Raw genomic sequence first — 27,998 nt, forward strand, 5'->3', positions numbered from 1 at the left:
CAAATGAAAATGATGGATTTTCAAAAAGTTGACTTGTTGATGTATTTGTATGTGCACCCGTGTATATGTACTTTGCATTGATTTCGAGAAATTGCAAAATTGTATGTACATGTAGCTATTATATTTATAATTTTGGAATAAAGTTAATTCAACTACATTTGTATTTACGTTTGAATTTAACAGCAATATATAATAAGGGGACATTATACAATGTAATTGAACTGCCAATCATTTGTCATTTATAAAATTTATGAAATGGACCCCTGTTTAAACAAAGCTTTAGTGGCGGAAATTTCTCACCTGGATTAAGCGGCCACCTGTCCCATGCAACCACTTTAACCTTTTCTTAAAGGTTGCAACTTAATACAGGTTTGACTGTATAATTATTTATTTCACTCGGTTCTTCACTAAGATTAAATAAAGATTCTTCGGTTTGCTTTCAAATTCACATTAACGTTGCAATATTATGAACGTATTTAAATAAAGTGGACTTGAATTCGCACTGTTTTAAACCGCATAATACCATACATTCCATTTTGTTACCCAGGCGCATTATTGTTTTTTAACATGATTATTATATCAAAATGTAGTTATGACGATACCTGATTTCGATTTGCGGCACTAAAGTCTGTAGGCCTGTTGGCGTTGGTTTCTCTTCCTTATTGCATTTGGTGGTCTCAACCATATTCTTTAGACACATTTAACTTAACCAAATCCCAAACACCAGTAGGTTTCTAACTGCATTTTTATACTGAAGACTGTTTTAATGTTCGGTAAGATCCGCTAGAATTTTAATATGCGTTATATAACAAGCTTAATTTCGCTGGAAAGGTGTTGCCATTTACCGAAGCACCAAATAATACGGCCCGGGATACGATATAAAAAAAACAGCAATGTTTTGTCCATGGCTGGCGAATGTGTATTTTTCTTATATCTTTGTAAGTTGTCTGATCTAATGCAAGTCGATCTTTTTTCGTCGCCTGTATTCATTTTGCCTATTCTCGGCGACTTAAGTATTCTTAATCGTTTACATATTACCATATCAATTAAATAAAAAAATGTTATACTTATTATCAAATCAGATTATCCTCTAAGGAATCATGCTAATCGTAGATTTTATTTAATCGCGGAGTTTTAGTTTCTCAGGCCAAAATAATATTTGTAAAATGTTCATGTCTGTTAGAGATTGTTCGGACTTAAAATAAAATCCTATCGAACAGTGAAACTATATATATTGTATATAATTCATATTTCCTCTCCTTCCTCCTCAGTAGGAGTACATACAGGGTACAGTGATGGTGCAGTCAGGGATCTAGGAGGTACATAGTGTGCTCGATCTGGGAACTTTAGGGGTACCGTCAGGGTACAGTGATGGTGCAGTCAGGGTTCTAGGGGGTACAGAGTGTGCTCGATCTGGGAACTTTAGGGGTACTGTCAGGGTACAGTGATGGTGCAGTCAGGGTTCTAGGGTGTACAGAGTGTGCTCGATCTGGGAACTTTAGGGGTACCGCCAGGGTACAGTGATGGTGTAGTCAGGGATCTAGGGGTACAGAGTGTGCTCGATCTGGGAACTTTGGGGTACCGTCAGGGTACAGTGATGGTGCAGTCAGGGATCTAGGGGTACAGAGTGTGCTCGATCTGGGAACTTTAGGGGTACCGTCAGGGTACAGTGATGGTGCAGTCAGGGTTCTAGGGGGTACAGAGTGTGCTCGATCTGGGAACTTTAGGGGTACCGTCAGGGTACAGTGATGGTGCAGTCAGGGTTCTAGGAGGTACATAGTGTGCTCGATCTGGGAACTTTAGGGGTACCGTCAGGGTACAGTGATGGTGCAGTCAGGGATCTAGGGGTACAGAGTGTGCTCGATCTGGGAACTTTAGGGGTACTGTCAGGGTACAGTGATGGTGCAGTCAGGGTTCTAGGGTGTACAGAGTGTGCTCGATCTGGGAACTTTAGGGGTACCGTCAGGGTACAGTGATGGTGTAGTCAGGGATCTAGGGGTACAGAGTGTGCTCGATCTGGGAACTTTGGGGTACCGTCAGGGTACAGTGATGGTGCAGTCAGGGATCTAGGGGTACAGAGTGTGCTCGATCTGGGAACTTTAGGGGTACCGTCAGGGTACAGTGATGGTGCAGTCAGGGTTCTAGGGGGTACAGAGTGTGCTCGATCTGGGAACTTTAGGGGTACCGTCAGGGTACAGTGATGGTGCAGTCAGGGTTCTAGGAGGTACATAGTGTGCTCGATCTGGGAACTTTAGGGGTACCGTCAGGGTACAGTGATGGTGCAGTCAGGGATCTAGGGGTACAGAGTGTGCTCGATCTGGGAACTTTAGGGGTACCGTCAGGGTACAGTTATGGTGCAGTCAGGGATCTAGGAGGTACATAGTGTGCTCGATCTGGGAACTTTAGGGGTACCGTCAGGGTACAGTGATGGTGCAGTCAGGGATCTAGGGGTACAGAGTGTGCTCGATCTGGGAACTTTAGGGGTACCGTCAGGGTACAGTGATGGTGCAGTCAGGGATCTAGGGGGTACAGAGTGTGCTCGATCTGGGAACTTTAGGGGTACCGTCAGGGTACAGTGATGGTGCAGTCAGGGATGTAGTGGGTACAGAGTGTGCTCGATCTGGGAACTTTAGGGGTACCGTCAGGGTACAGTGATGGTGCAGTCAGGGATCTAGGGGGTACAGAGTGTCTATGATCTGGGAACTTTAGGGGTACCGTCAGGGTACAGTGATGGTGCAGTCAGGGTTCTAGGGGGTACAGAGTGTCTATGATCTGGGAACTTAAGGGGTACCGTCAGGGTACAGTGATGGTGCAGTCAGGGATCTAGGGGGTACAGAGTGTGCTCGATCTGGGAACTTTAGGGGTACCGTCAGGGTACAGTGATGGTGCATTCAGGGATCTAGCAGGTACATAGTGTGTATGATCTGGGAACTGTAGGGGTACCGTCAGGGTACAGTGATGGTGCAGTCAGGGATCTAGGAGGTACATAGTGTGCTCGATCTGGGAACTTTAGGGGTACCGTCAGGGTACAGTGATGGTGCAGTCAGGGATCTAGGGGGTACAGAGTGTGTATGATCTGGGAACTTTAGGGGTAACGTCAGGGTACAGTGATGGTGCAGTCAGGGGTGTAGTGGGTACAGAGTGTGCTCGATCTGGGAACTTTAGGGGTACCGTCAGGGTACAGTGATGGTGCAGTCAGGGATCTAGGGGGTACAGAGTGTCTATGATCTGGGAACTTTAGGGGTACCGTCAGGGTACAGTGATGGTGCTGTCAGGGATGTAGTGGGTACAGAGTGTGCTCGATCTGGGAACTTTAGGGGTACCGTCAGGGTACGGTGATGGTGCAGTCAGGGTTCTAGAAGGTACATAGTGTGCTCGATCTGGGAACTTTAGGGGTACCGTCAGGGTACAGTAATGGTGCAGTCAGGGATCTAGAAGGTACATAGTGTGCTCGATCTGGGAACTTAAGGGGTACCGTCAGGGTACAGTGATGGTGCAGTCAGGTTTCTAGGAGGTACAGAGTGTCTATGATCTGAGAACTTTAGGGGTACCGTCAGGGTACAGTTATGGTGCAGTCAGGGATCTAGTGGGTACATAGTGTGCTCGATCTGGGAACTTTAGGGGTACCGTCAGGATACAGTGATGGTGCAGTCAGGGATCTAGGAGGTACATAGTGTGCTCGATCGGGGAACTTTAGGGGTACCGTCAGGATACAGTGATGGTGCAGTCAGGGATCTAGTGGGTACAGAGTGTGCTCGACCTGGGAACTTTAGGGGTACCGTCAGGGTACAGTGATGGTGTAGTGATGGTGCAGTCAAGGATCTAGGGGGTACAGATTGTGCAAGATCTGGGAACTTTAGCGGTACCCGTCAGGGTACAGTCGTGTAACAGCAATGGACATAGGCGACGCATCAAAGGGGAATTTGGGGCGCGTTACAAGTATACTCGCTCTCTACCTCCTCCTACTGTGATCATTTAATGGAACGATAGAACAAACGAAACCAAAGGAGAACTATAATTCACATAGACAGTTAATAAGTAGGTCATGCTAGAAATATAGACCTACTTGAAAGTGGGAAATACTACTACACGCATTTCAATTCAGATAACAAAGATAAGACATTGGGGTAAGCATTTTTCTTCTTGTATTTGCGCGCGCATTTTCGGTCTAGATCAAATAACATAGTACTCGCCGAGGCATTTCGTTCAATACAAAACACAATACTTTTGGTTCATTGTCATGTGAATTTACTTCCATCTAATAAGAGTTCGCACAACCATTTCGTATTTTACAAAACTGGACTATACTCCGTGGAGGATAAATGGAGAAAGAAAATGTTATGCGGTTTTGACATGACCTGGAATAGTATACATGTACATTACACAGCCTACTTGTCTGTTGTCTATTAGATTGGTGTACGCGTAAAAATGAAACCTACACTAACGATGGAAGTTATTTCGACGCGGGACGGTTTACTCTTTTACGCAAATACTACATTAATATTATTACATACATTTAATAAATTTAAATGTATTTTTTATTAGTATTATATATACGAACCTCCTATAGCGCGTCATTTCGTGAGATTCGATACAGGACTATATTCGATAAAAAGGGTTGAAAATCAGTACTTATGCATAAGTGATTTCGACTATGATGTTAAATATCGAGGGCTCTGAACGAGCTACACCTTTATTTATTGCCGACATGAACTTGCTGTCACGTCATTTAAAATAGCCGTAGCGTTCATTCTATGAGCTTACTTGCATTCTGAAATGCGAATCCAGGGTCCAAGAAGGGAGCGTAACTTAGGGGCGTAACATCTTGATTTGCTCTCCTCCCTGAGAACCGAAATTTTAAAAATCTCATTGCAAACCCAATTCTAACAACAATGGTTCATTATAAATCGAACATGGGGCTCTCATTCCATGAAACAACCGTCTTGTCAAATTTTATTGTCCGAATAAAGTTAGCGAAAAACTAAGCGACTGTCTGACAAAATACAACTAGGGTCATAAAGATCTACAAATGCAAATAAAACATTTTATAAAAAAAAATACTAAAATAAAACAAGAACATCAGTAACAAATAAAACGTACATTGTCGTTCAACATGCCTTTTGTTAAAAAGACGTACAAAAACGAAAATAGGCATCAACCTTATCAGCCACAATTTTGCTTAATGTATGTCATCGTCGGATACCGCTGTAACACTACCACGCTATGCTTTGTTATGTCGTAGAACGGAATTTAGTACAGTGGTAGCCGACGATGTATGTATGTCTGTGAGACAAAAAAAGGCTATTCTTAAAACAACAAATTTTAAACACCAATACTTTAAGCATACTATACATGACTTTGTTTATTTGTATACCTATTGTTTTCGCCAAGTCAACACAAAAAGAAACTAAACGAAAAAAAGTATGAGAGAATATTTCTTCTCAGCATATTTAAAAGTCAGTGTTTTCTTCATTCCTCTTGTAACACTCGACAGCGTCCATGTAACACCGCTTGTCGAGAAGGTAACATCCGTGTATATTTGTTTCCCTGAAACAAACCAAGATTAAAACCGATGTTCAAAGTTGCTAATTGAACTATGACACAAAATTATCATGACTTTTGTTATATATATTGTCTTAATGCACTAAATTCATACCAAACTTTATGTACTACTACCACCTGGGAAAACTAGGATTCTATTCTTCACAGCTGGATAAATTTCATTTGTCACTAATTTCGAACATATATGTCACAACTCCTGGGAAATTTGTGATCGAAGCCGCGTTTTATGTAACATGAAATCACATTCCTCCCATGTCAAAAATTGCATGTTTTTTTTAACAAAAAAGTAAATTTTTATAACTGAGTCACATTTGTCACAGATTGCTATTGTCAGTTTTGCAGATATATTTTGTTGATATACTCGTACATATAAACGTATAGATTATAAAAAAAAAAATAGAATCGTTTAGTATGTTGCTGTTGTTGTCGTTTTTTGTTGTTGTTACTGTTAGTTATCGACTTGGCTGCAGTTGTAGGCGCAGTGGCGGTTGCTGTAGATATAGTTGTTTTAATTTATTGATGTTTTTATGTTGTTGTTGTACGGGTATTTGTGGTATTTACAACGCTTTCAACGGCTAAATTCCGTGTTTGCAGTGAATACCGAAGTGCCAGCAAAGCTTTGGTTTAGGGGATAGTTCCGAGTTTGCCTCATATGGTAGAGCATTTACGAAAATGTTACAATTCACCCTCGGGGACACAATACGGACAAGATAAATAAAGAGAAAATTTTAGTTTTAAGAATTGGTGGTGGTGATGTTGTTATAATTATTGTTATTCTTTTATCTTACTGTTATTATTATTTATTATTTTTATTATTATAATAATTTTTATTATTACATTTTTGTTGCCAAACAGCAATGTCATCGACAAAATCTATGAAGAGAATGCTTTTCTTGTTTACTTGTTTACCACCATTTTGGTCAATCAATTGTCCCAGTTTCAGTTTTAAAACTGCGAAGACTAGGATACTATTGTCAAAGACCTGTTAAGAATATGATCTGGGAATAATAAGGTCCTACAAGGCATAATTACCAACACCAGTTGTAAAATTCCGTCGGTCTACGGAAATCGTCTGATAGTCAACCGACGATAATGCAGTTATGCCATTTTGCATGTTTATTATAGCTTTATAGATTTATTTCAATCAATTTGTAAACAATAAGAATGATATTGAGCTATTTAACTTATGTTCTATAAATATTCACAATGAGTTAGAAGAACAGTAGAGAACGCACAGGAGACTCCGTGTAACATGAGTAAAGTAACATGCAATTTAAACATAATTGTTTTATTAAAATTACATTGCAACATATATTATATCTGTCAGGATTGAGGAGATAGCTGAAAACTAATATCATTACATCTCCTCAATAAATAGTGTTTACAGTATAAACAAAATGTTTTCAAATGGCATAGCAGAAACTGTGAAATTACCTTACATTTCATTATCATTGAAACTGTTTTAGCTTTCCGTAGTTATAAAATGCATTAGACATAATTGACTCGGTTCGGATGTTGTGTGTTAGATTTGAGGGAAAAGTGAAGAATATCTTCTAAAAAAATAAAACATTTGCAATACTCTTTTGACCATTGAACAATAAATCCCTGTGCAAGTACAATACCTTGTGCCATTGCAATACGTGATAGTCTGTGTCCCGCTGCTGTCTCTGACTACCTTTGCTGGCAGGTAGTACGTTTCATCCCCGTCTTTAACTGGAGCAGCTACGTACTTCCCCTTTTACATGTACAATAAATGGGGTATTGAGTTCGAAATATATCTAAATAAAATACCATGTTCTAACTCTACATGTGCAATAAATGGGGTATTGAATACAAAATATACCTAGATAAAATACCATGTCCTAACTCTACATGTGCAATAAATGGGGTATTGAGTATAAAATATACCTAGATAAAATACCATTTTCTAACTCTACATGTGCAATAAATGGGGTATTGAGTTCGAAATATACCTAGATAAAATACCATGTTCTAACTCTACATGTACAATAAATGGGGTATTGAGTTCGAAATATACCTAGATAAAATACCATGTTCTAACTCTACATGTGCAATAAATGGGGTATTGAGTACAAAATATACCTAGATAAAATACCATGTTCTAACTCTACATGTGCAATAAATGGGGTATTGAATACAAAATATACCTAGATAAAAAACCATGTTCTAACTCTACATGTGCAATAAATGGGGTATTGAATACAAAATATACCTAGATAAAAAACCATGTTCTAACTCTACATGTGCAATAAATGGGGTATTGAGTTCAAAATACACTTAGATAAAATACCATGTTCTAACTCCACAAGTACAATAAATGGGGTATTGAGTTCGAAAAACACCTAGATAAAATACCATGTTCTAACTCAACATGTGCAATAAATGGGGTATTGAGTTCGAAATATACCTAGATAAAATACCATGTTCTAACTCTACATGTGCAGTAAATGGGGTATTGAGTTCGAAATATACCTAGATAAAATACCATGTTCTAACTCAACATGTGCAATAAATGGGGTATTGAGTTCGAAATATACCTAGATAAAATACCACGTTCTAACTGTACATGTGCAATAAATGGGGTATTGAGTTCGAAATATACCTAGATAAAATACCATGTTCTAACTCAACATGTGCAATAAATGGGGTATTGAGTTCGAAATATACCTAGATAAAATACCATATTCTAACTCTACATGTGCAATAAATGGGGTATTGAGTTCGAAATATACCTAGATAAAATACCATGTTCTAACTCAACATGTGCAATAAATGGGGTATTGAGTTCGAAATATACCTAGATAAAATACCATGTTCTAACTGTACATGTACAATAAATGGGGTATCTCTACATGTACAATAAATGGGGTATTGAGTTCGAAATATACCTAGATAAAATACCATGTTCTAACTCTACATGTACAATAAATGGGTTATTGAGTACAAAATATACCTAGATAAAATACCATGTTCTAACTCCACAAGTACAATAAATGGGGTATTGAGTTCGAAATACACCTAGATAAAATACCATGTTCTAACTCTACATATACAATAAATGGGGTATTGAGTTCGAAATATACCTAGATAAAATACCATCTTCTAACTGTACATGTACAATAAATGGGGTATCTCTACATGTACAATAAATGGGTTATTGAGTTCGATGTATACCTAGATAAAATACCATGTTCTAACTCTACATGTACAATAAATGGGTTATTGAGTACAAAATATACCTAGATAAAATACCATGTTCTAACTCTACATGTACAATAAATGGGTTATTTAGTTCGAAATATACCTAGATAGAATACCATGTTCTAACTCTACATGTACAATAAATGAGGTATTAAGTTCAAAATATACCTAGATAGAATACCATGTTCTAACTCTACATGTACAATAAATGAGGTGTTAAGTTCAAAATATACCTAGATAAAATACCATGTTCTAACTCTACATATACAATAAATGAGGTATTAAGTTCAAAATATACCTAGATAGAATACCATGTTCTTACTCTACATGTACAATAAATGGGTTATTGAGTTCGAAATATACTTAGATAAAATACCATGTTCTAACTCTACAAGTGCAATAAATGGGTTATTGAGTTCGAAATATACCTAGATAGAATACCATGTTCTAACTCTACATGTACAATAAATGGGTTATTGAGTTCGAAATATACTTAGATAAAATACCATGTTCTAACTCTACAAGTACAATAAATGGGGTATTGAGTTCGAAATATACCTAGATAGAATACCATGTTCTAACTCTACATGTACAATAAATGGGTTATTGAGTTCGAAATATACTTAGATAAAATACCATGTTCTATCTCTACAAGTACAATAAATGGGGTATTGAGTTCGAAATATTTCTTGATAGAATACCATGTTCTAACTCTACATGTACAATAAATGGATTATTGAGTTCGAAATATACTTAGATAAAATACCATGTTCTAACTCTACAAGTACAATAAATGGGTTATTTAGTTCGAAATATACCTAGATAAAATACCATGTTCTAACTCCACACGTACAATAAATGGGGTATTGAGTTCGAAATATACCTAGATAAAATACCATGTTCTAACTCTACATGTACAATAAATGGGTTATTGAGTTCGAAATATACCTAGATAAAATACCATGTTCTAACTCCACATGTACAATAAATGGGGTATTGGGTTCGAAATATACCTAGATAAAATACCATGTTCTAACTCTACAAGTACAATAAATGGGTTATTGAGTTCGAAATGGTACTAAATAATAATCTCATAGTATGTATTAAGCAGGCGGAGAAACAAAATATGATATTATTTCTGTTTAGTTCTTAACGATTAAGCCGCGATACATATTGACGGCCGTTGATATGCTATTTCATTAGCTGGAAATGAAGCTAATAACTTATTACCAAAGACATGTTTCAATGCATTTTTTTGCATCGTTAAAAATGCATGTACAAAATAGTTCATACTTACCTTTCCGACATTCTTATTTGGCCAAACGAAATATCCAGTTTCCTTCCCCAAAGGGTTTACTATGTCGGCTGGAATAAAAGGTCGATCACAGTAATTATATTGCAAACACCAGCACAATTATCTCAAAAAGACAACAAATGATTACCTCACAAAGCACAAACGAATATGCATACACAGAAAACACCAACATATATCGTTTACGTGCGCTCCTGGGACCGCCCCAGCTAGAATATTCGAAGTATTTTTGGATCGAATTGTTGAGTATTGTGGTGTATCGGTGTATCAAATATATGGCCAATGTAAACCAATTGAACAAAGTACATTGTAGGCGATACAACATCATTTCACCAATCACAAGCGTCTTCTTAGTAGTATCTGAGGTATTCCGAAGACTTTGCGTTCATCGGAATATATTCACGTTGCCCTAGACTTTTATATATAGTAAAACTACGTTCATATTGCATGAACCGGTCAGCGTTAAGAAGTCATCGTTTATTAATTACTTCACTCTGTGTAACCAAGCCCGATGCCATTTGACAAATGTTTTGAATATCTGCAATTTCAATTTCGTGCGCTCGAACAGTATGCAAATACAGATCTATTCTTATACTGGTAAGCGTTTATATATAAGGAAGCGCAGTAGTAGTGAACATATTATATGTATTTCTAAAAACTAACGGGATATGTGTGTCCAGCTCTAAACCTGGAACTGCAAACCAGTTTAATAAACTCTAGGCTGCCCGACTTACTCAGTATATATCGTCCAGTATCCTCGTCCAGCACGAGTACTTTTTTACCCCGTATATCTTCCTTAATGCCTTTCACATCTCTGTTGTATGTTTCTTTGGTAATCTTATAGATATGCATGTCAATTTGCACGTTCACGATGACCCCGTTATAGAATTTAATTTCGCGGCCGTCTTTTATAATTTTGCCCGGTCCATAACGATGTTGTCTATTTTTTCCCGGGCCAAAACTATAACTTGGCAGAAGCGCTATAACATAACCCTTACTCTGAAAAAAAAAATCACATTATTTAAATTTTGTTTTTGGTGTATAGGTCGTGTGCTTCAACAAGCATTTTATTAAGATCTTTTTTTTATCTCAGAGTATTCTAAACTCACTTTGAAATTCAAAGCTCTTGGTGGAAATAATACACATGTTCAAGGTTTCTAAAAATCTAATTTTACTGTTGAAAAATCGTTCAGACCTTTATTGGTGGTCGTATTCGATCCTCTTCCGTAAGAATGGAATCACGGTCAATTTCCTCCTTATGGTTACAGCTATCTTCCACCCAAACAATTCCGTCTCCACACTTGGTTTTTATGCACCCAAAGCGATACAAGCCATCATCCTCCCACTTTGCCAACACTACATCGCCAAAAGTACAATTAAGTACAAAATGCATATTTATAAAAAAGATAAAAATAGTAATTTTTCACTTTTTGGTATTATAATTTTTGTTTGGAATTATGAGATAATTTTTGATTAAAAAAAAAGATTGAGTTTAAAATCCAGTGCCAGTTGTACGCATACCTCTTTGGTAAAACGTTGGTTCTTTTTTGAGTCATTAAAACTGATAGAATCTACAGTAATTGTCATTATATTCGTTTTAGTTTTATTGCTGTTATTATTTTTTCCGTTTTTAATTAAATCACCATTGTATGAATATATATATTTCAAAATATCCTCCTGCTTAAGATTGTGTAATATATGCAAGATTGCTGTGCTTACCTTGTGTGGAAATTGGGCTTCGGGGTGGTGGAGTCGAGGTCTAAACAAAATATACTCAATATTTAGTATACTTAGTTTAAATTCATGGTGATTTGCACCTCAAGCAATTAAACGCTTTTGAAAATGTATATGGAACGTTAGAACCTGTAAATGTATGTGCAATTTACATGATTTACAATCTTAAATAAACGCAAATCAACTGGGCCTTGTCAATTTTATACTTAAAACCAGTTTTTTTCAACATGTCTCACAATAAAAAAGAATAAGGTTCTCGAATCTAAACTATAAGCATTGACTTATCGATGCTCTCTTGTACTTTCTTAACTTAAGGATGTTAAGGATTTATTGACAATACGCCCACAGTTAAAAGATAGACTCCGCTTAAACTATATATATATATATATATATATATATATATATATATATATATATATTATCTATAATGTTTACCCACCCTTTTTTCTTTACATTTCTTGCCGAGAGCTTTAATTTCGTTAACAATCTTTTTCCCAGTGGCGTGTATTTCCTCTCTCATTTTCCCACTAACTTTATTTATTTTCGCATTGATTATCTGCCCCTTCACTTCTTTGAGTTCGGTTGTCTTTTCCATTTGTCGATGAAGTACACCTAAATGCTCAGACACCTGCCTCTGAGACGTCTGGATCTCTTGCACGATTTTGTCTCCGTTCTGATCAATTCTTTCACCCACAGTCTGGATCGCCTTTTCAATTTTGGTGGTGCTACATTGTTTTTCTTTTTTTGGTTTACGTTCAAGACTGCAACATAGATCAGAAATATACCGCTTATTTCATTTGAAACAATAACGATATAAATATTTTAAAACAATGCCATAGTTAAATACTTTTTTGAATATCATTAAACCAAAATAGAAAGTTCATCACCTTGATGCAAGAAATCACTAGGTGCTTCTTTTTATATACAGTCGAAGCCCGTTGGCTCGAACCCCAAAGGACTGTCGAAAATACCTCGAGCCTCGGAAAGTTTTGCCAAGCGGGAATGCTTACCGTCAGCATATAAAAATCAGCCCTTAACATTCAGTTTGGGCCAAGGAGCAGTTCGAACCAAGCGAGTTCGAGCCAACGGGGTTCGACTGTATGCCGTTATTGAGTTAAGTTTTGGAAATACATTATCAAGCACAATTAAGTGTAAAGGAATAAAGACATGGCGTGCGCGAAAAGCTCGGCAAATAACATTCACAACAGATAAAACTTCAGTTAATATCCTAATGTATCTTTTCTAGAAAAAACTTATTCATTCTCACTTAAGGAATGATTTAAGAAATGTTGATGATGCGATAGAATACCGCACGTCTACAATTGTTTCTCAGCATTGTTGCTTGCCTTTCTCTTTATCACTACCCTGTTGTTAAGGTGATTAAAAATAATATAATGCTATGTGATCCCACATCGTTCTGGTCTGCAAAACAAAATGCATTAAATTTTACTACGCTATGCAAAAAGCCCTGTGATAAAATTATTTCCAAATGCATGATGACTACCTATTGTAAGCGAGTGAGGGAACTAAAATCAACAGAGTTTTTCAATACAGTTTTTTATGCTGATGTTAATGTTCGTGATGAGAGGTACAAGATACAAGAAAATTAATTCAGGTCAGATATACTTAAATTACAACACTAGCTCACAGAGATATTTTCCGCCGAAAACAAATTAAATAAATACAACACAGAACCTGGAAGATAATACATGACTGCATTCATATAAGATTAAAGTATAGTATTAGCGAAATAGTTGAGACTTAGAATATTATTTATTTAATTGATAATTAATACATCGAATTTAAATATGGAAAAGTTTAAATTATCACTGTTGAGAAGATTTGTTTATTAATACTATAATAGCAATATTATTCAAACGATATGCTTATGTGTTATTTCAATATTGGATTTAGCTAAACTCCCAAAATGCAAAGTATATTGATACAAAAGTAGATTTCAAAAAATGAAATACAAAAAGCCACCCAAAGCGCATGTTATTTCAGACATCATCGATGAAAATGTGACAAGTGAAAAGGAAATTGCAATTTTGGAAAAGAAAGACAAGGATATTAAGAATGCTAAAAACTACATAAATAGAGATTAGAGGTAAAGGGCTAAGTAATTACTAAGCACATTCTGTAACTAAGACATATACACATACTAGTTAACAACACTACCAATACATAAACAAACAATTAAGAACAGTCTTAAAGAACAAATTAATGAATTGAAAATGAAGATACATATTGCTCAAGCTGTTAATTTTATAAGAAGCACAACTGATATAATTATAACAGGATACGTTAAAGAGCTAAAGATAAGCATGAATGTAAAGCACTAGCAAGTTATAAAACTATGTAAAGTGTTATTTTAAACGTCACATGGAACACTGACACATGGTAAAATGGTAAATGGTAAAGCCTATTAACTACTGGAAAACATTTGATAGCACTGTTTAATTGTCGGTGTTCCACGTGATTAATGTCAAATCTTTTGACTAACAAGATATAGAAATTGTGGACACATGGTTTCGGAAGGGGAAAATTATTTGTGTACTAATGGTTTAAGAAGGGGGAAATGATCTGTGTACTCATGATTTCGGAAGGAGGAAAATGATTTGTGTACTCATGGTTTAAGAAGGGGGGGAAATGATTTGTGTACTCATGGTTTAAGAAGGGGGAAAATGATTTGTGTACTCATGGTTTCGGAATGGGATGATGAATATTGACAAAAGCTAGAGCCGAAAAGAAGTTAGCTAAAACCTACAAATTACCTTCCTCCGATAACGAAAACCTTGCAACTTAAATAAAAGCATTTTCATTATACATTTTATTGTCTTTTTCATTTTTGAACACACATTTTTATATTAAATAGTATTGTCTTTTTATACGAATATTATATCACGTACTCGTTCCCGACGGTCAGGACACAATCATATCGTGGTAACAATTTATCTTAAAAATAGTCAGACTTGTGTTGGCAGTGGGGGCAACATACAAACGTGATAAGATATGATTAAACATGGTTAAAATATGTCCGATGGAGCAGTCGACTATGGCCATTAAATATAGTCAAACTTAAGTGATTTCACTGTTGTAACAGTACTATATATCATCGTTAAAATGAATCCATAACCAAACCATTTCATGATTATATAAAGAACACAGACATTTGTGTGCATACTTTCATTGAAAAAACTTAACATCACATTTGGATCAAAGATGTACTATGTTCATATCTTGGCCTCCTTTGACCATATTCTGGACTTTGGGACAAATTTACATTACATGCACCATGTTCAGTTGTAGAGTCAAGAATTCTTAAACTTGGGGGGGGGGGGGGGGCACAACCGTCAAATTACCTCAAGACTTTTATTTCAATGAGATACTGAAATGGCACATATAAAATCGTTGATGCATTTCATTCAAGAATACTTATAAACATCAATATAATGTAGACATACTAATGTAGAAAAAAGTCTACGTATATCTGCGTTTTACCTTTCATCTTTCTTCGTCCCGTGCCTGTAAAATATGGAATCAAATTAAGCTCACTTGAATTATAAGTTCAAACTTAATTTCATTATGTTTTAATGTAAACTAAGATAGATATACTAGCATAATCGTCAACGGCAACCGTTGTCGTTGCTGCAGTTGTTTTTATTGTTGTTGTTGTCGATGATGTTGCTGTTGTTCACCAACAAAATAAATATTCATTCGCTGACCTAATTCGAGTACAAGCATGAAAGGAATCTGTTTGTTACCTTTTATTTTCTTTTTCCTTGGATCTTTGTCTGAAAAAATATGGACACATGATTCAACTGTACTACACTAGTATTTTCAAGATGCATTTTCTCATTTTTAAACATCAGTGTTCGCCGCACATTTATTATGATAGTGAGCTATGGCGATTGGAAGCAGGTGGATCGGGCGATTGAAATAGATTCACTTCGTACTCAAATCGGGTGTATTCGCCAGATAAAACATACCTCTGAGGTAATGAACTAAGGATACTATATGTGTTGCAAATCAATTGATATTGAAGATGAATTTCACTTTGTATTTAATGTGTCCTTATTTCAACGTTTGTTTTGAAAAATACATCAATCAGATATATTTCGTTAATCCATTTTTGTTTAAGAATTTACAATTGTTACAATCAAAAAAGAATGTAGGTATACTTATTTGTTAAGCAGTTTCCTAAAGAGTGTTAAACATATGATAAACCGTGAACACATTATGTTGTGTGTGCGTGTGTGTGTGCGTGTGCGCACGCGCAAGTGTGTGTGTGTGTGTGTGTGTGTGTGTGTGTGTGTGTGCTTGCGTGTGTGCGTCCGTGCGTGCGTGTGTGTGTGTTCAGTTTTTACTGTACACATTCACGTCGACATATTTTATATTACATATCATTTGTGTCTTGTTAACGACGTGAACTTTACAATTTGGAAATACATTCTGTCTGTCTGTCTGTCTGTCGATCGGTCGGTCGGCCTGCCTGTTTGACAGTCTGTCAATAAACAAGAGCTAATTTTGAACATCAACCAAAACTTGATATAGCAAATGACTAATTTAATTTTAAAACATTTCTAGGTAAATAACTTTAATATAATTCGTATAATGCTTTTTGTATTTTCATGTAAAACTTTACTGCTACCTTCTTTCCTTCTTCTTTTTTCTGCCTCTGGAAATAAATCAAACTCTAGTTAGACCATATATGATCAAAAGTTAATTATTCGTCAAGTATATTGAAAGTAAGGTATTCATCGATCCATTCTAATGTTCCTTAAACCATGGACACGGTCATAGGCATTTTACCTAGTAAGTAAGTAAGTAAATACTTAAGCGATGCATCCATCATATTTAAAGTAATTATAGGTGAATAAATGATATTTTTAGAAATTATTTATGTATAGGAATTTAGTAATTATGTATCCACCACAATTCTATTTTCATCATGACCCCATCTTAACTACTAGTTCACGGATTTGATGAATACTCGAAGACAGTGTTTCACGATTCAAAGACATTATATTGTCGCCATTTCACACGTAACACCAACACCAGCAATTGTTTCTAAACCAAACAATAAGACACCACACACCAACAAAATATAAAATACAGTAGAAACCCGTCGGCTCGAACTCGCTTGGGTCGAATTCCTCAGTGGCATACCCGCTTGGCTCGAAGCATTCGAGGCTCGAAGTGATTTCACCGATCCCTTGAAGTTCGAGCCAATGGGGTTTGATTGTATTTAATATAGTATCTAAATATCTTAAACAAATCTTTTTTCTTTACCTTTCATTCTCCGCTTCTTTTTTCTTTCGTTCTTTTTCGTCTTCCTTTTTAGAATCACTATCACTATCACCGCTGTCATCGTCATCATCATCGTCATCATCGTCATCATAATCACTATCATCACTTAGGAAAACCATCGATTTATCTTTTTGGCATCTGCATTACAATTGAAACTGCTGTTTGAAGTTGAAAATAAAGATACAATAAAAATAGATCTTTCAAATTATAACATACACGTATATCTATAGCTATACGCGTACTTGACATGCCAATTCTGACTATAGCTATAGTTCTACGTGTACATTTCCATACGACACCAACAAATTTTGATGAACATTAGCCGTGTAAATGCCGTTAATACTACAATAGGTATAGCCTTTGATGAAGATTTAAACTATGGTGATCTACATCTAAATGTTTTGATTATAAGTAATTCTAAAAATAAACACACATATGGCATGTATTTGTGCAGCTACATGTATTAAAGTTTTACCTTTTCCGTGGGCAACCGTCCAGTCCGATACAGCTAAGTATTCCACGGTAGCGGGACTTGCTGATCTTTACCAGCAATTTTCGCTTCTTCTCCACCTAGCGTATTGCAACAATATTGTTTACTTTATTAAGTATGATCATATTATGCATTTGTCCTTGAATAAATGTGATCATAGCATACGCATTCTGTTAGGCACCTTTCTATGGTGGCATGTAACTGTCGTAAGATAACCTGATAGCGTTCTCGAATTGTTTCGTGTTAACCGCTTAATTTTCACGACAATTATCTAGCTATCTAGTTAATATTCGCGTTACATTTTTCGTAAGATGAATAACATAATACTATTATTTGTTCATGTGTGTTTCTTTTCTTTGCCATGCAAAACATATTTAAATATAGAACATGATATTTCCTTTCGCATTTACTTAAAAAGGCAATACAGTTTAATTCTTGTGCTTATCGTGAGCCTCATCTTATCATAGTGATAGTCAATCATACAGTTTTTTATGTATACAATTTATTACCTCTTTAATTTTTTCTATAATTTTGAATAAGCTTTCACTTGCATTACAGTCAACCTTTTTACGTTCTACGCAATATAGATATTTATAGTCTGTATTGACATGTGTAACTGAAGTACACTTATATCGATAGGTATTGTCAGTATTGACATGTGTAACTTAAGCACATGTATATCGCTAGCTATAGTAAATATTGGCATGTGCAACTCAAGTACACGTACATCGATAGCTAAAGTCAGTATTGGCATGTGCAACTCAAGTACACGTACATCGATAGCTAAAGTCAGTATTGGCATGTGTAACTCAAGTACACGTACATCGATAGATAAAGTCGGTATTGACATTTGTAGTCAGGTAAACGTACATCGATAGCTATAGTCAGTGTTGACGTGTGTAGTCAAGTACACGTACATCGATAGCTATAGTCAGTAGTGACGTGTGTAGTTAAGCACACGTACATCGGTAGTTATAGTCAGTAGTGAAGTGTGTAATCAAGTACACGTACATTGGTATATATAGTCAGTAGTGACGTGTTTAGTCAAGTACACGTACAACGATAGCTATAGTCAGAAGTGACGTGTTTAGTCAAGTACACGTACATCGATCGCTATAGTCAGTAGTGACGGGTGTTACTCAAGTACACGTATATCGATAGCTATAGTCAGTATTGACATGTGTAGTCAAGTACACGTTCATCGATAGCAATTAGTCAGTAGTGACATGTGTAACTCAAGTACACGTATATCGATAGCTATAGTCAGTAGTGACGTGTGTAGTCAAGCACACGTACATCTGTAGCTATAGTCAATAGTGAAGTGTGTAATCAAGTACACGTACATTGGTATATATAGTCAGTAGTGACGTGTGTAGTCAAGTACACGTACATCGATAGCTATAGTCAGAAGTGACGTGTTTAGTCAAGTACACGTACATCGATAGCTATAGTCAGTATTGACGGGTGTAACTCAAGTTCACGTATATCGATAGCTATAGTCAGTAGTGACGTGTGTAGTCAAGTACACGTACATCGGTAGCTATAGTCAGTATTGACATGTGTAACTCAAGTACACGAACATCGATAGCTATAGTAAGTAGTGATGTGTGTAGTCAAGTACACGTATATCGATAGCTATAGTCAGTAGTGACGTGTGTAGTCAAGTAAACGTACATCGATAGCTATAGTCAGTATTGACGTGTGTAGTCAAGTACACGTAAATCGATAGCTATAGTCAGTAGTGACGTGTGTAACTCAAGTACACGTATATCGATAGCTATAGTCAGTAGTGACGTGTGTAGTCAAGCACACGTACATCGATAGCTATAGTCAGTAGTGACGTGTGTAGTCAAGTACACGTACATCGATAGCTATGGTAAGCATTGACGTGTGTAACTCAAGTACATGTACATCCATAGCTATAGTCAGTAGTGAAGTGTGAAGTCAAGTACACATACATCGATAGCTATAGTAAGTATTGACATGTGTAACTCAAGTACACGTACATCGATAGATATAGTCAGTAGTGACATGTGTAGTCAAGTACACGTACATAAGTAGCTATAGTCAGTAGTGACGTGTGCAGTGAAGTACACGTACAGCGATAGATATAGTTAGTAGTGACATGTCTAACTAAGGTATACGTACATCCATAGCTATAGTCAGTATTGATCTGTGTAGTTAAGTACACGTACATCGATAGCTAAAGTCAGTATTGACATGTGTAACTCAAGTACACGTACATCGATAGATATAGTCAGTAGTGACATGTGTAGCAAAAGTACACGTACATCGGTAGATATAGTCAGTAGTGACACGTGTAGTCAAGTGCACGTACATCGGTAGCTATAGTCAGTAGTAACATGTGTAACTCAAGAACACGTACATCGATAGCTAAAGTCAGTGTTGACGTTTGTTGTCAAGTACACGTACATCGATAGCTATAGTCAGTAGTGATGTGTGTAGTCAAGTACACGCACATCGATAGCTATAGTCAGTAGTGACGTGTGTAGTCAAGAACACGTACATCGATAGCTAAAGTCAGCAGTGACGTGTGTAATCAAGTACACGTACATCGGTAGCTATAGTCAGTAGTGAAGTGTGTAGTCAAGTATACCTACCTCAGTAACTATAGTCAGTAGGGACGTGTGCAGTCAAGTACACGAACATTGATAGCTATAGTCAGTAGTGACGTGTGTAGTCAAGTACACGTACATCGATAGCTAAAGTAAGTATTGACATGTGAAGTCAAGTACAAGTACATCGGTATCTAAAGTCAGTAGTGACATATGCAGTCAAGTACACGTACATCGATAGATATAGTCAGTAGTGACGGGTGTAGTCAAGTACACGTACATCGATAGCTATAGTCAGAAGTGACGTGTTTAGTCAAGTACACGTACATCGATCGCTATAGTCAGTAGTGACGTGTGTAACTCAAGTACACGTATATCGATAGCTATAGTCAGTAGTGACATGTGTAGTCAAGTACACGTTCATCGATAGCAATAAGTCAGTATTGACATGTGTAACTCAAGTACACGAACATCGATAGCTATAGTGAGTAGGGACGTTTGTAATCAAGTACACTTACATCGATAGCTATAGTCAGTAGTGTCATGTGAAACTCAAGTACACGTCCATCGGTAGCTATAGTCAGTAGTGATGTGTGTAGTCAAGTTCACATACATCGATAGCTATAGTATGTATTGACATGTGTAACTCAAGTACACGTACATCGGTAGCTATAGTCAGTAGTGACATGTGTAGTCAAGTACACGTACATAAGTAGCTATAGTCAGTAGTGACATGTGTAGTCAAGTACACGTTCATCGAAAGCAAAAGTCAATAGTGACATGTGTAACTCAAGTACACGCACATCGATAGCTATAGTCAGTAGTGACATATGTAGTCTAGTACACGTACATCGATAGCTAAAGTCAGTATTGACATGTGTAACTCAAGTACACGTACATCGATAGCTATAGTCAGTATTGACATGTGTAACTAAAGTACACGTACATCGTTAGATATAGTCAGTAGTCACATGTGTAGTCAAGTGCACGTACATCGGTAGCTATAGTCAGTCGTGAAGTGTGTAGTCAAGTACACGTACATCGGTAGCTATAGTCAGTAGTGAAGTGTGTAGTCAAGTACACGTAGAGCGATAGATATAGCCAGTAGTGACATGTGTAACCTAAGTACACGTACATCAATAGCTATAGTCAGTAGTGACATGTGTAACTCAAGTACACGTACATCGGAAGCTAAAGTCAGCAGTGACATGTGTAACTCTAGTGCACGAACATCGATAGCTATAATCAGTAGTGACGTGTGTAGTCAAGTACACGTACATCTATAGCTATAGTTAGTAGTGACATGTGTAACTCAAGTACACGTACATCGGTAGCTATAGTCAGTAGTGACGTGTGTAGTCAAGTACACGCACATCGATAGCTATAGTCAGTAGTGACGTGTGTAGTCAAGAACACGTACATCGATAGCTAAAGTCAGCAGTGACGTGTGTAATCAAGTACACGTACATCGGTAGCTATAGTCAGTAGTGAAGTGTGTAGTCAAGTATACCTACCTCAGTAACTATAGTCAGTAGGGACGTGTGCAGTCAAGTACACGAACATTGATAGCTATAGTCAGTAGTGACGTGTGTAGTCAAGTACACGTACATCGATAGCTAAAGTAAGTATTGACATGTGAAGTCAAGTACAAGTACATCGGTATCTAAAGTCAGTAGTGACATATGCAGTCAAGTACACGTACATCGATAGATATAGTCAGTAGTGACGGGTGTAGTCAAGTACACGTACATCGATAGCTATAGTCAGAAGTGACGTGTTTAGTCAAGTACACGTACATCGATCGCTATAGTCAGTAGTGACGTGTGTAACTCAAGTACACGTATATCGATAGCTATAGTCAGTAGTGACATGTGTAGTCAAGTACACGTTCATCGATAGCAATTAGTCAGTATTGACATGTGTAACTCAAGTACACGAACATCGATAGCTATAGTAAGTAGGGACGTTTGTAATCAAGTACACTTACATCGATAGCTATAGTCAGTAGTGTCATGTGAAACTCAAGTACACGTCCATCGGTAGCTATAGTCAGTAGTGATGTGTGTAGTCAAGTTCACATACATCGATAGCTATAGTATGTATTGACATGTGTAACTCAAGTACACGTACATCGGTAGCTATAGTCAGTAGTGACATGTGTAGTCAAGTACACGTACATAAGTAGCTATAGTCAGTAGTGACATGTGTAGTCAAGTACACGTTCATCGAAAGCAAAAGTCAATAGTGACATGTGTAACTCAAGTACACGCACATCGATAGCTATAGTCAGTAGTGACATATGTAGTCTAGTACACGTACATCGATAGCTAAAGTCAGTATTGACATGTGTAACTCAAGTACACGTACATCGATAGCTATAGTCAGTATTGACATGTGTAACTAAAGTACACGTACATCGTTAGATATAGTCAGTAGTCACATGTGTAGTCAAGTGCACGTACATCGGTAGCTATAGTCAGTCGTGAAGTGTGTAGTCAAGTACATGTACATCGGTAGCTATAGTCAGTAGTGAAGTGTGTAGTCAAGTACACGTAGAGCGATAGATATAGCCAGTAGTGACATGTGTAACCTAAGTACACGTACATCAATAGCTATAGTCAGTAGTGACATGTGTAACTCAAGTACACGTACATCGGAAGCTAAAGTCAGCAGTGACATGTGTAACTCAAGTGCACGAACATCGATAGCTATAATCAGTAGTGACGTGTGTAGTCAAGTACACGTACATCGATAGCTATAGTTAGTAGTGACATGTGTAACTCAAGTACACGTACATCGGTAGCTATAGTCAGTAGTGACGTGTGTAATCAAGTACACGTACATCGGTAGCTATAGTCAGTTGTGACATGTGTAACTCAAGTACAGGTACATCGATAGCTATAGTCAGTAGTGACGTTTGTAGTCAAGTACACGTACACCGATAGCTATAGTTAGTATTGACGTGTGTAACTCAAGTTCACGTACATCGATAGATATAGTCAGTAGTGACGTGTGCAGTCAAGTACACGTACAGCGATAGATATAGCCAGTATTGGCATGTGTTACTCAAGTACACGCAATTGGTTGCCTAATGAAGTATTTAGTAATTCGTATTAAAGAACTTACGACTTTGCCATTGTAAAGTCTAATGGAGTAGCATCTGTGTTCAAGGGGCGGTAGACGAGGCACGTAGCAGACTCGGCCCGGCATATACTGCATATACATACCTCTTGGTCCAGTCACTCTCATCCGCGTCAAAACGTAGTCCCAAGCCTGGCAAACAAGCGTTCCTTTTTACAATACAGTAATTACAAACATGCTTGTCATGTTAATGTTCATGCCACTTGTGTGTTTCGCATAAAACTTTTGTCTTCATTTGTAGCGGTAATTATATTTTTCATCTACCCAGTTGAAAAAAAATCCCCTTATTTTTATCATTTGAGAAGCAGTGACCTCTTATCACAGTGTGTGTATACCACGTGATAAATTACGTCATATATGCTACGTCGGAAGGCAATATTTGGCTTAAAATAAAGACTTAAATCAAAGATAAATTTTCGCTTACTTCACCATTTTAAATGAAACAAAGGCCAGTCTATGCAGCTTAAAGAGCCACACCGTTGTTTTATAACCCGAGTTTGATAAGGTGATTAGTTTCATCAAACACTTCGACAAACCTGTTTCCCAAACAATGTTTTGACAGTGCTCCGTCAGACGGCCGTATCGTGAAAAGGTTTGTCGAAGTGTTATAAGAAACTAAACCCTCAATCAAAATTTGGTAAAAGACCGAAGGCGGAGCTCCGTAAGCTGCATAGACTGCACTATGTTTCATTTAAAATGGTAAAGAAAATGATAAGTTATCATTGTTTCAAGACTTCAATCGAAACAAAATATTGCCTTCCGACGTAGCATTTATGACGCAATTTATCACGTGGTATACACACACTGTATCATTTTGAAAAAAAAGAGTAGGAACTAAGTGGCATTCATGGATATGTCCATTTGTTGAATAAAAGGTTTGACAAATTGAACATTATATGAACCAAGTTTGTATTTTCCCCTTTTTGGCAAAACGACAATATTTTTCCTATAAATGAGCCACGCCACAATTCTCTTAAAAATAAATAAACTATGTAAAATAAAACTGAAATGGGTTAATATGAAGGATCAATACAGTACATGTATTGGACGCTAATCGCGAATTATGAATTTGCAAAATATAAATTTGATTAACAAGTTACCGGCTTACCTATATAAAGATCATAATACAATAATTTAGTTATATTTATACAGTTAAGATGAAATGAAGCAACATCGACCCACATTATTTGTTATCCAAGAACTTTTGACTTATATGGTATACAGTCTTTGCATAAACATGTCGAATATTTGTAGGATGTTATATTATGAAAAAGTTGGGGTTACTTATCCAAACTCATTTTGATAAACATACTGAATGTGTCGTGGTATATGGGTGTTCTTACATGCAGTGGCGGGCAGCATACAGATCCGCTAATTGAAATAACGTTGTTCCGGTGAACACGCCTCGGACCCCACTGGTAGAAATTTACTTCCGCTTCTTCCGGTTTGCCCCACTGTTGGATGACGTGGCCTAAGAATTGAAATTACGTTACATTTAATACGGAATCGTGAAGGCATGCATTTTTATGCTTAATACTTTTTAAGATTTACCATAATATACACTTATATGGATGATCTTAATCTTTATGCATAATAGCGTACCTTACCATAATATACAGTTATATGAATGGTCTTAGTCATTTGCAAAATGGCGTACCTGACCGTAATATACACTTATATGTATGATCTTAATCATATGCATAATGGCGTACCTGACCATAATATATACTTATATTAATGATCTTAATCATATGCATAGTGGCGTACCTGACCATAATATACACTTATATGTATGATCGTAATCCTTATGCATAGTGGCGTACCTAACCATAATATACACTTATATGTATGATCTTAATCCTTATGCATAGTGGCGTACCTAACCATAATATACACTTATATGCATGATCTTAATCCTTATGCATAGTGGCGTACCTGACCATAATATACACTTATATGTATGATCTTAATCCTAATGCATAGTGGCGTACCTTACCATAATATACACTTATATGTATGAACTTAATCCTTATGCATAGTGGCGTACCTTACCATAATATACACTTCTATGTATGATCTTAATCCTTATGCATAGTGGCGTACCTTACCATAATATACACTTATATGTATGATCTTAATCCTTATGCATAGTGGCGTACCTGACCATAATATACACTTATATGTATGATCTTAATCCTTATGCACAATGGCGTACCTGACCATAACGTACCTGACCATAATATACACTTATATGTATGATCTTAATCCTTATGCACAATGGCGTACCTGACCATAATATACACTTATATGTATGATCTTAATCCTTATGCATAGTGGCGTACCTGACCATAATATACACTTACATGAATGATCTTAATCCTTATGCATAGTGGCGTACCTGACCATAATAAACACTTATATGTATGATCTTAATCCTTATGCATAGTGGCGTACCTAACCATAATATACACTTACATGAATGATCTTAATCCTTATGCATAGTGGCGTACCTGACCATAATATACACTTATATGTATGATCTTAATCCTTATGCATAGTGGCGTACCTTACCATAATATACACTTATATGTATGATCTTAATCTTTATGCATAGTGGCGTACCTGACTATAATATACACTTATATGAATGGTCTTGATACATATGCATGATAGCGTAGCTGACCATAATATACACTTACGAATGATCTTAATCATATGCTTAGTGGCGTACCTTACCATAATAAACATTTATATAAATGATCTTAATCCTAATGCATAGTGGCGTATTTGACCATAATGGACACTTAAATGAATAATCAGTTGCAATAAATTGTTTTAAGTATTTTAACATTTTTTGATTTAAAGCCATATTGAATGTTCTTCAATAATCAATATAACGTTATTTTAAAAAGATAAGATATTTGAATTGTATTCAAATTGGCCCTTATACCAACCTTGAAGACTGTATTGATACCTGAACATTTGCAATTCAATCGATTATTGTAAAGATCTGTGCAAATAAAGTGGTTGGTATTAAATTATAATATCATATTTCATTTTTTTCCAGTTCTTCGAAAAGTTTTCCAGTTCTTCGAAAAGTTATTTACGAGTTTTTTGAAAATCGATAAGGTAAAAAGTGGATTATATGAATAACCTCACCTGGCTTGTAGGGTTTGATCTTCCAAACACTATATGTAATATGTAAAGCCTCATCAGGCTGGTAGGGTTTGATCTTCCAAACACTATATGTAATATGTAAAGCCTCATCAGGCTGGTAGATTTTGGGCTTCCAAACAAAATAGTTTATATGTGTAGCCTCACTTGGCTGGTAGATTTTGGGCTTCCAAACAAAATAGGGTATATGTGTAGCCTCACTTGGCTGGTAGATTTTGGGCTTCCAAACAAAATATGGTATATGTGTAGCCTCACTTGGCTGGTAGATTTTGGGCTTCCAAACAAAATAGGTTATATGTGTAGCCTCACTTGGCTGGTAGATTTTGGGCTTCCTAACAAAATAGGTTATATGTGTAGCCTCACCTGGTTGGTAGATTTTGGGCTTCCAATCAAATAAGGTTTTTATCTTTTGCCTCACCAGGCTTCAATAGGTGCTTTAGTCCTTTTTTTTATCGGTTTGTTTTCCTTTTTACATGTATTACGAAAGTGGAACTAGACAATATGCATGTTATCACCTTGGTTTTACTGAGCTTAACGAGCATAAAAATGTATTCAGGTTTGTTTCGTCCCATCCCCCACCCCATACACAAACTTTCGTTATGCCAAAATATACTAACATCTAGAATATAATGTGAAAGTTCCGAGCCCCATACCCACCCCCCCCCCCCCTCTCCCCAGCGCCCCCACTCAGAGTTTGGTAATGCGAAACACTTTGCCTTGATATACAAGCATATAGTGTATTGTGGTACGTTCCCAAAACACACGCGCGCTTTGGTTATGCCTTATTTTAGAAACGTAAATGTGTATTGTGGAAAGTAAACACCCCGACCCCGCCTCCCCCGAGTCCATCCCACTTAACCAATACAGAGAGCGAAAACATTATATTAGAACATGGGCACCGTTTCAATCATTATTTAATTATATAACTAATGAAGTGCACACAATATTATGCAAACAAGACACGGAATATTTTTCTCTTTTTCGAATCACTAAAATGTGATCCTTTTATTCATAAAAATACATACCAATCATAAACATGACAAATAATTAACAAGAAAAAAGTAAATCATAATGTTTTTAGATAAAATAGTTATATATCATGATTTTCTTGTTAATTATTTGACACGAACGTAAAAGTTTAACAAAGATCGTACCCGGATAGAAGAATCCATTGTCCAACTTTGCGATGACCATCAAATTCCGTTTCTGTATATTGACTGTATTAGACACATAACGATGACACGCGCCGTCATTTATATAAACCATCGTTTCACTCATCTTGCTAGTGTTCTGTCGTAAGAATTAATGTGTTATAACTTAAGTACAGATATTTTGCAAATGTTTGGTGTCTAAGGATAGTTTGCACCGTTCTACGAATATGGATGATAATTCCAAAATTATTGACACGAAATTGCGAATCAGTACAACGAACTGCACTGCGCGAGCATGTAAACGTTATTGGAGAAACGAGACGATA

At 36.5% G+C, this 27,998-nt stretch overlaps 2 protein-coding genes across 4 annotated transcripts; both read right to left on the reverse strand.

Annotated features, from left to right (window-relative positions):
- Positions 1 to 1,532: 1,532 nt before the first annotated feature.
- Positions 1,533 to 4,578, reverse strand: LOC128226197 (uncharacterized). The gene is made up of 5 exons (XM_052936089.1): positions 4,562 to 4,578; positions 3,107 to 3,203; positions 2,575 to 2,703; positions 2,003 to 2,173; positions 1,533 to 1,721 (listed from the first exon to the last, which is right to left on the reverse strand). The coding sequence occupies exons 1-5, from the start codon at positions 4,576 to 4,578 to the stop codon at positions 1,533 to 1,535; spliced, it is 603 nt and encodes a 200-aa protein (XP_052792049.1).
- Positions 4,579 to 4,940: 362 nt separating this feature from the next.
- LOC128228175 (uncharacterized) lies at positions 4,941 to 27,986 on the reverse strand. Of its 3 annotated transcripts, none has more exons than XM_052939335.1 (16): positions 27,676 to 27,986; positions 24,691 to 24,818; positions 23,333 to 23,479; positions 17,616 to 17,710; positions 17,123 to 17,278; positions 16,482 to 16,508; positions 15,595 to 15,624; positions 15,332 to 15,355; positions 14,605 to 14,631; positions 12,363 to 12,591; positions 11,816 to 11,855; positions 11,292 to 11,452; positions 10,831 to 11,095; positions 10,082 to 10,149; positions 7,185 to 7,297; positions 4,941 to 5,547 (listed from the first exon to the last, which is right to left on the reverse strand). In XM_052939335.1, exons 1-16 carry the CDS (start codon positions 27,797 to 27,799, stop codon positions 5,451 to 5,453), a joined length of 1,731 nt encoding a protein of 576 aa, XP_052795295.1. In that variant the 5' UTR covers positions 27,800 to 27,986; the 3' UTR covers positions 4,941 to 5,450. The 3 variants fall into 3 exon arrangements, with proteins under 3 accessions (XP_052795295.1, XP_052795293.1, XP_052795294.1); XM_052939333.1 differs by having other exon boundaries at positions 12,270 to 12,591; XM_052939334.1 differs by lacking the exon at positions 15,595 to 15,624 and having other exon boundaries at positions 12,270 to 12,591.
- Positions 27,987 to 27,998: the final 12 nt, after the last annotated feature.

The sequence above is a fragment of the Mya arenaria genome, chromosome 3, assembly GCF_026914265.1.
Source record: "Mya arenaria isolate MELC-2E11 chromosome 3, ASM2691426v1".
Taxonomy (NCBI): domain Eukaryota; kingdom Metazoa; phylum Mollusca; class Bivalvia; order Myida; family Myidae; genus Mya; species Mya arenaria.

Bases quoted from the DNA above. Each gene is read 5' to 3' on its own strand.
- LOC128226197 (XM_052936089.1), bottom strand. The intron at 2,174-2,574 runs GTACCCTGACGG...GTACCCCTAAAG, and splicing joins TCCCTGACTGCACCATCACT to TTCCCAGATCGAGCACACTC. The intron at 1,722-2,002 runs GTACCCCTAGAT...GTACCCCTAAAG, and splicing joins TCCCAGATCGAGCACACTCT to TTCCCAGATCGAGCACACTC.
- LOC128228175 (XM_052939333.1), bottom strand. From the start codon at position 27,799: ATGAGTGAAACGATGGTTTATATAAATGACGGCGCGTGTCATCGTTAT. The intron at 24,819-27,675 runs GTACGATCTTTG...TTCAATTCTTAG, and splicing joins CAATGGATTCTTCTATCCGG to GCCACGTCATCCAACAGTGG. The intron at 17,711-23,332 runs GTAAGTTCTTTA...GCAATACGCTAG, and splicing joins GACTTTACAATGGCAAAGTC to GTGGAGAAGAAGCGAAAATT.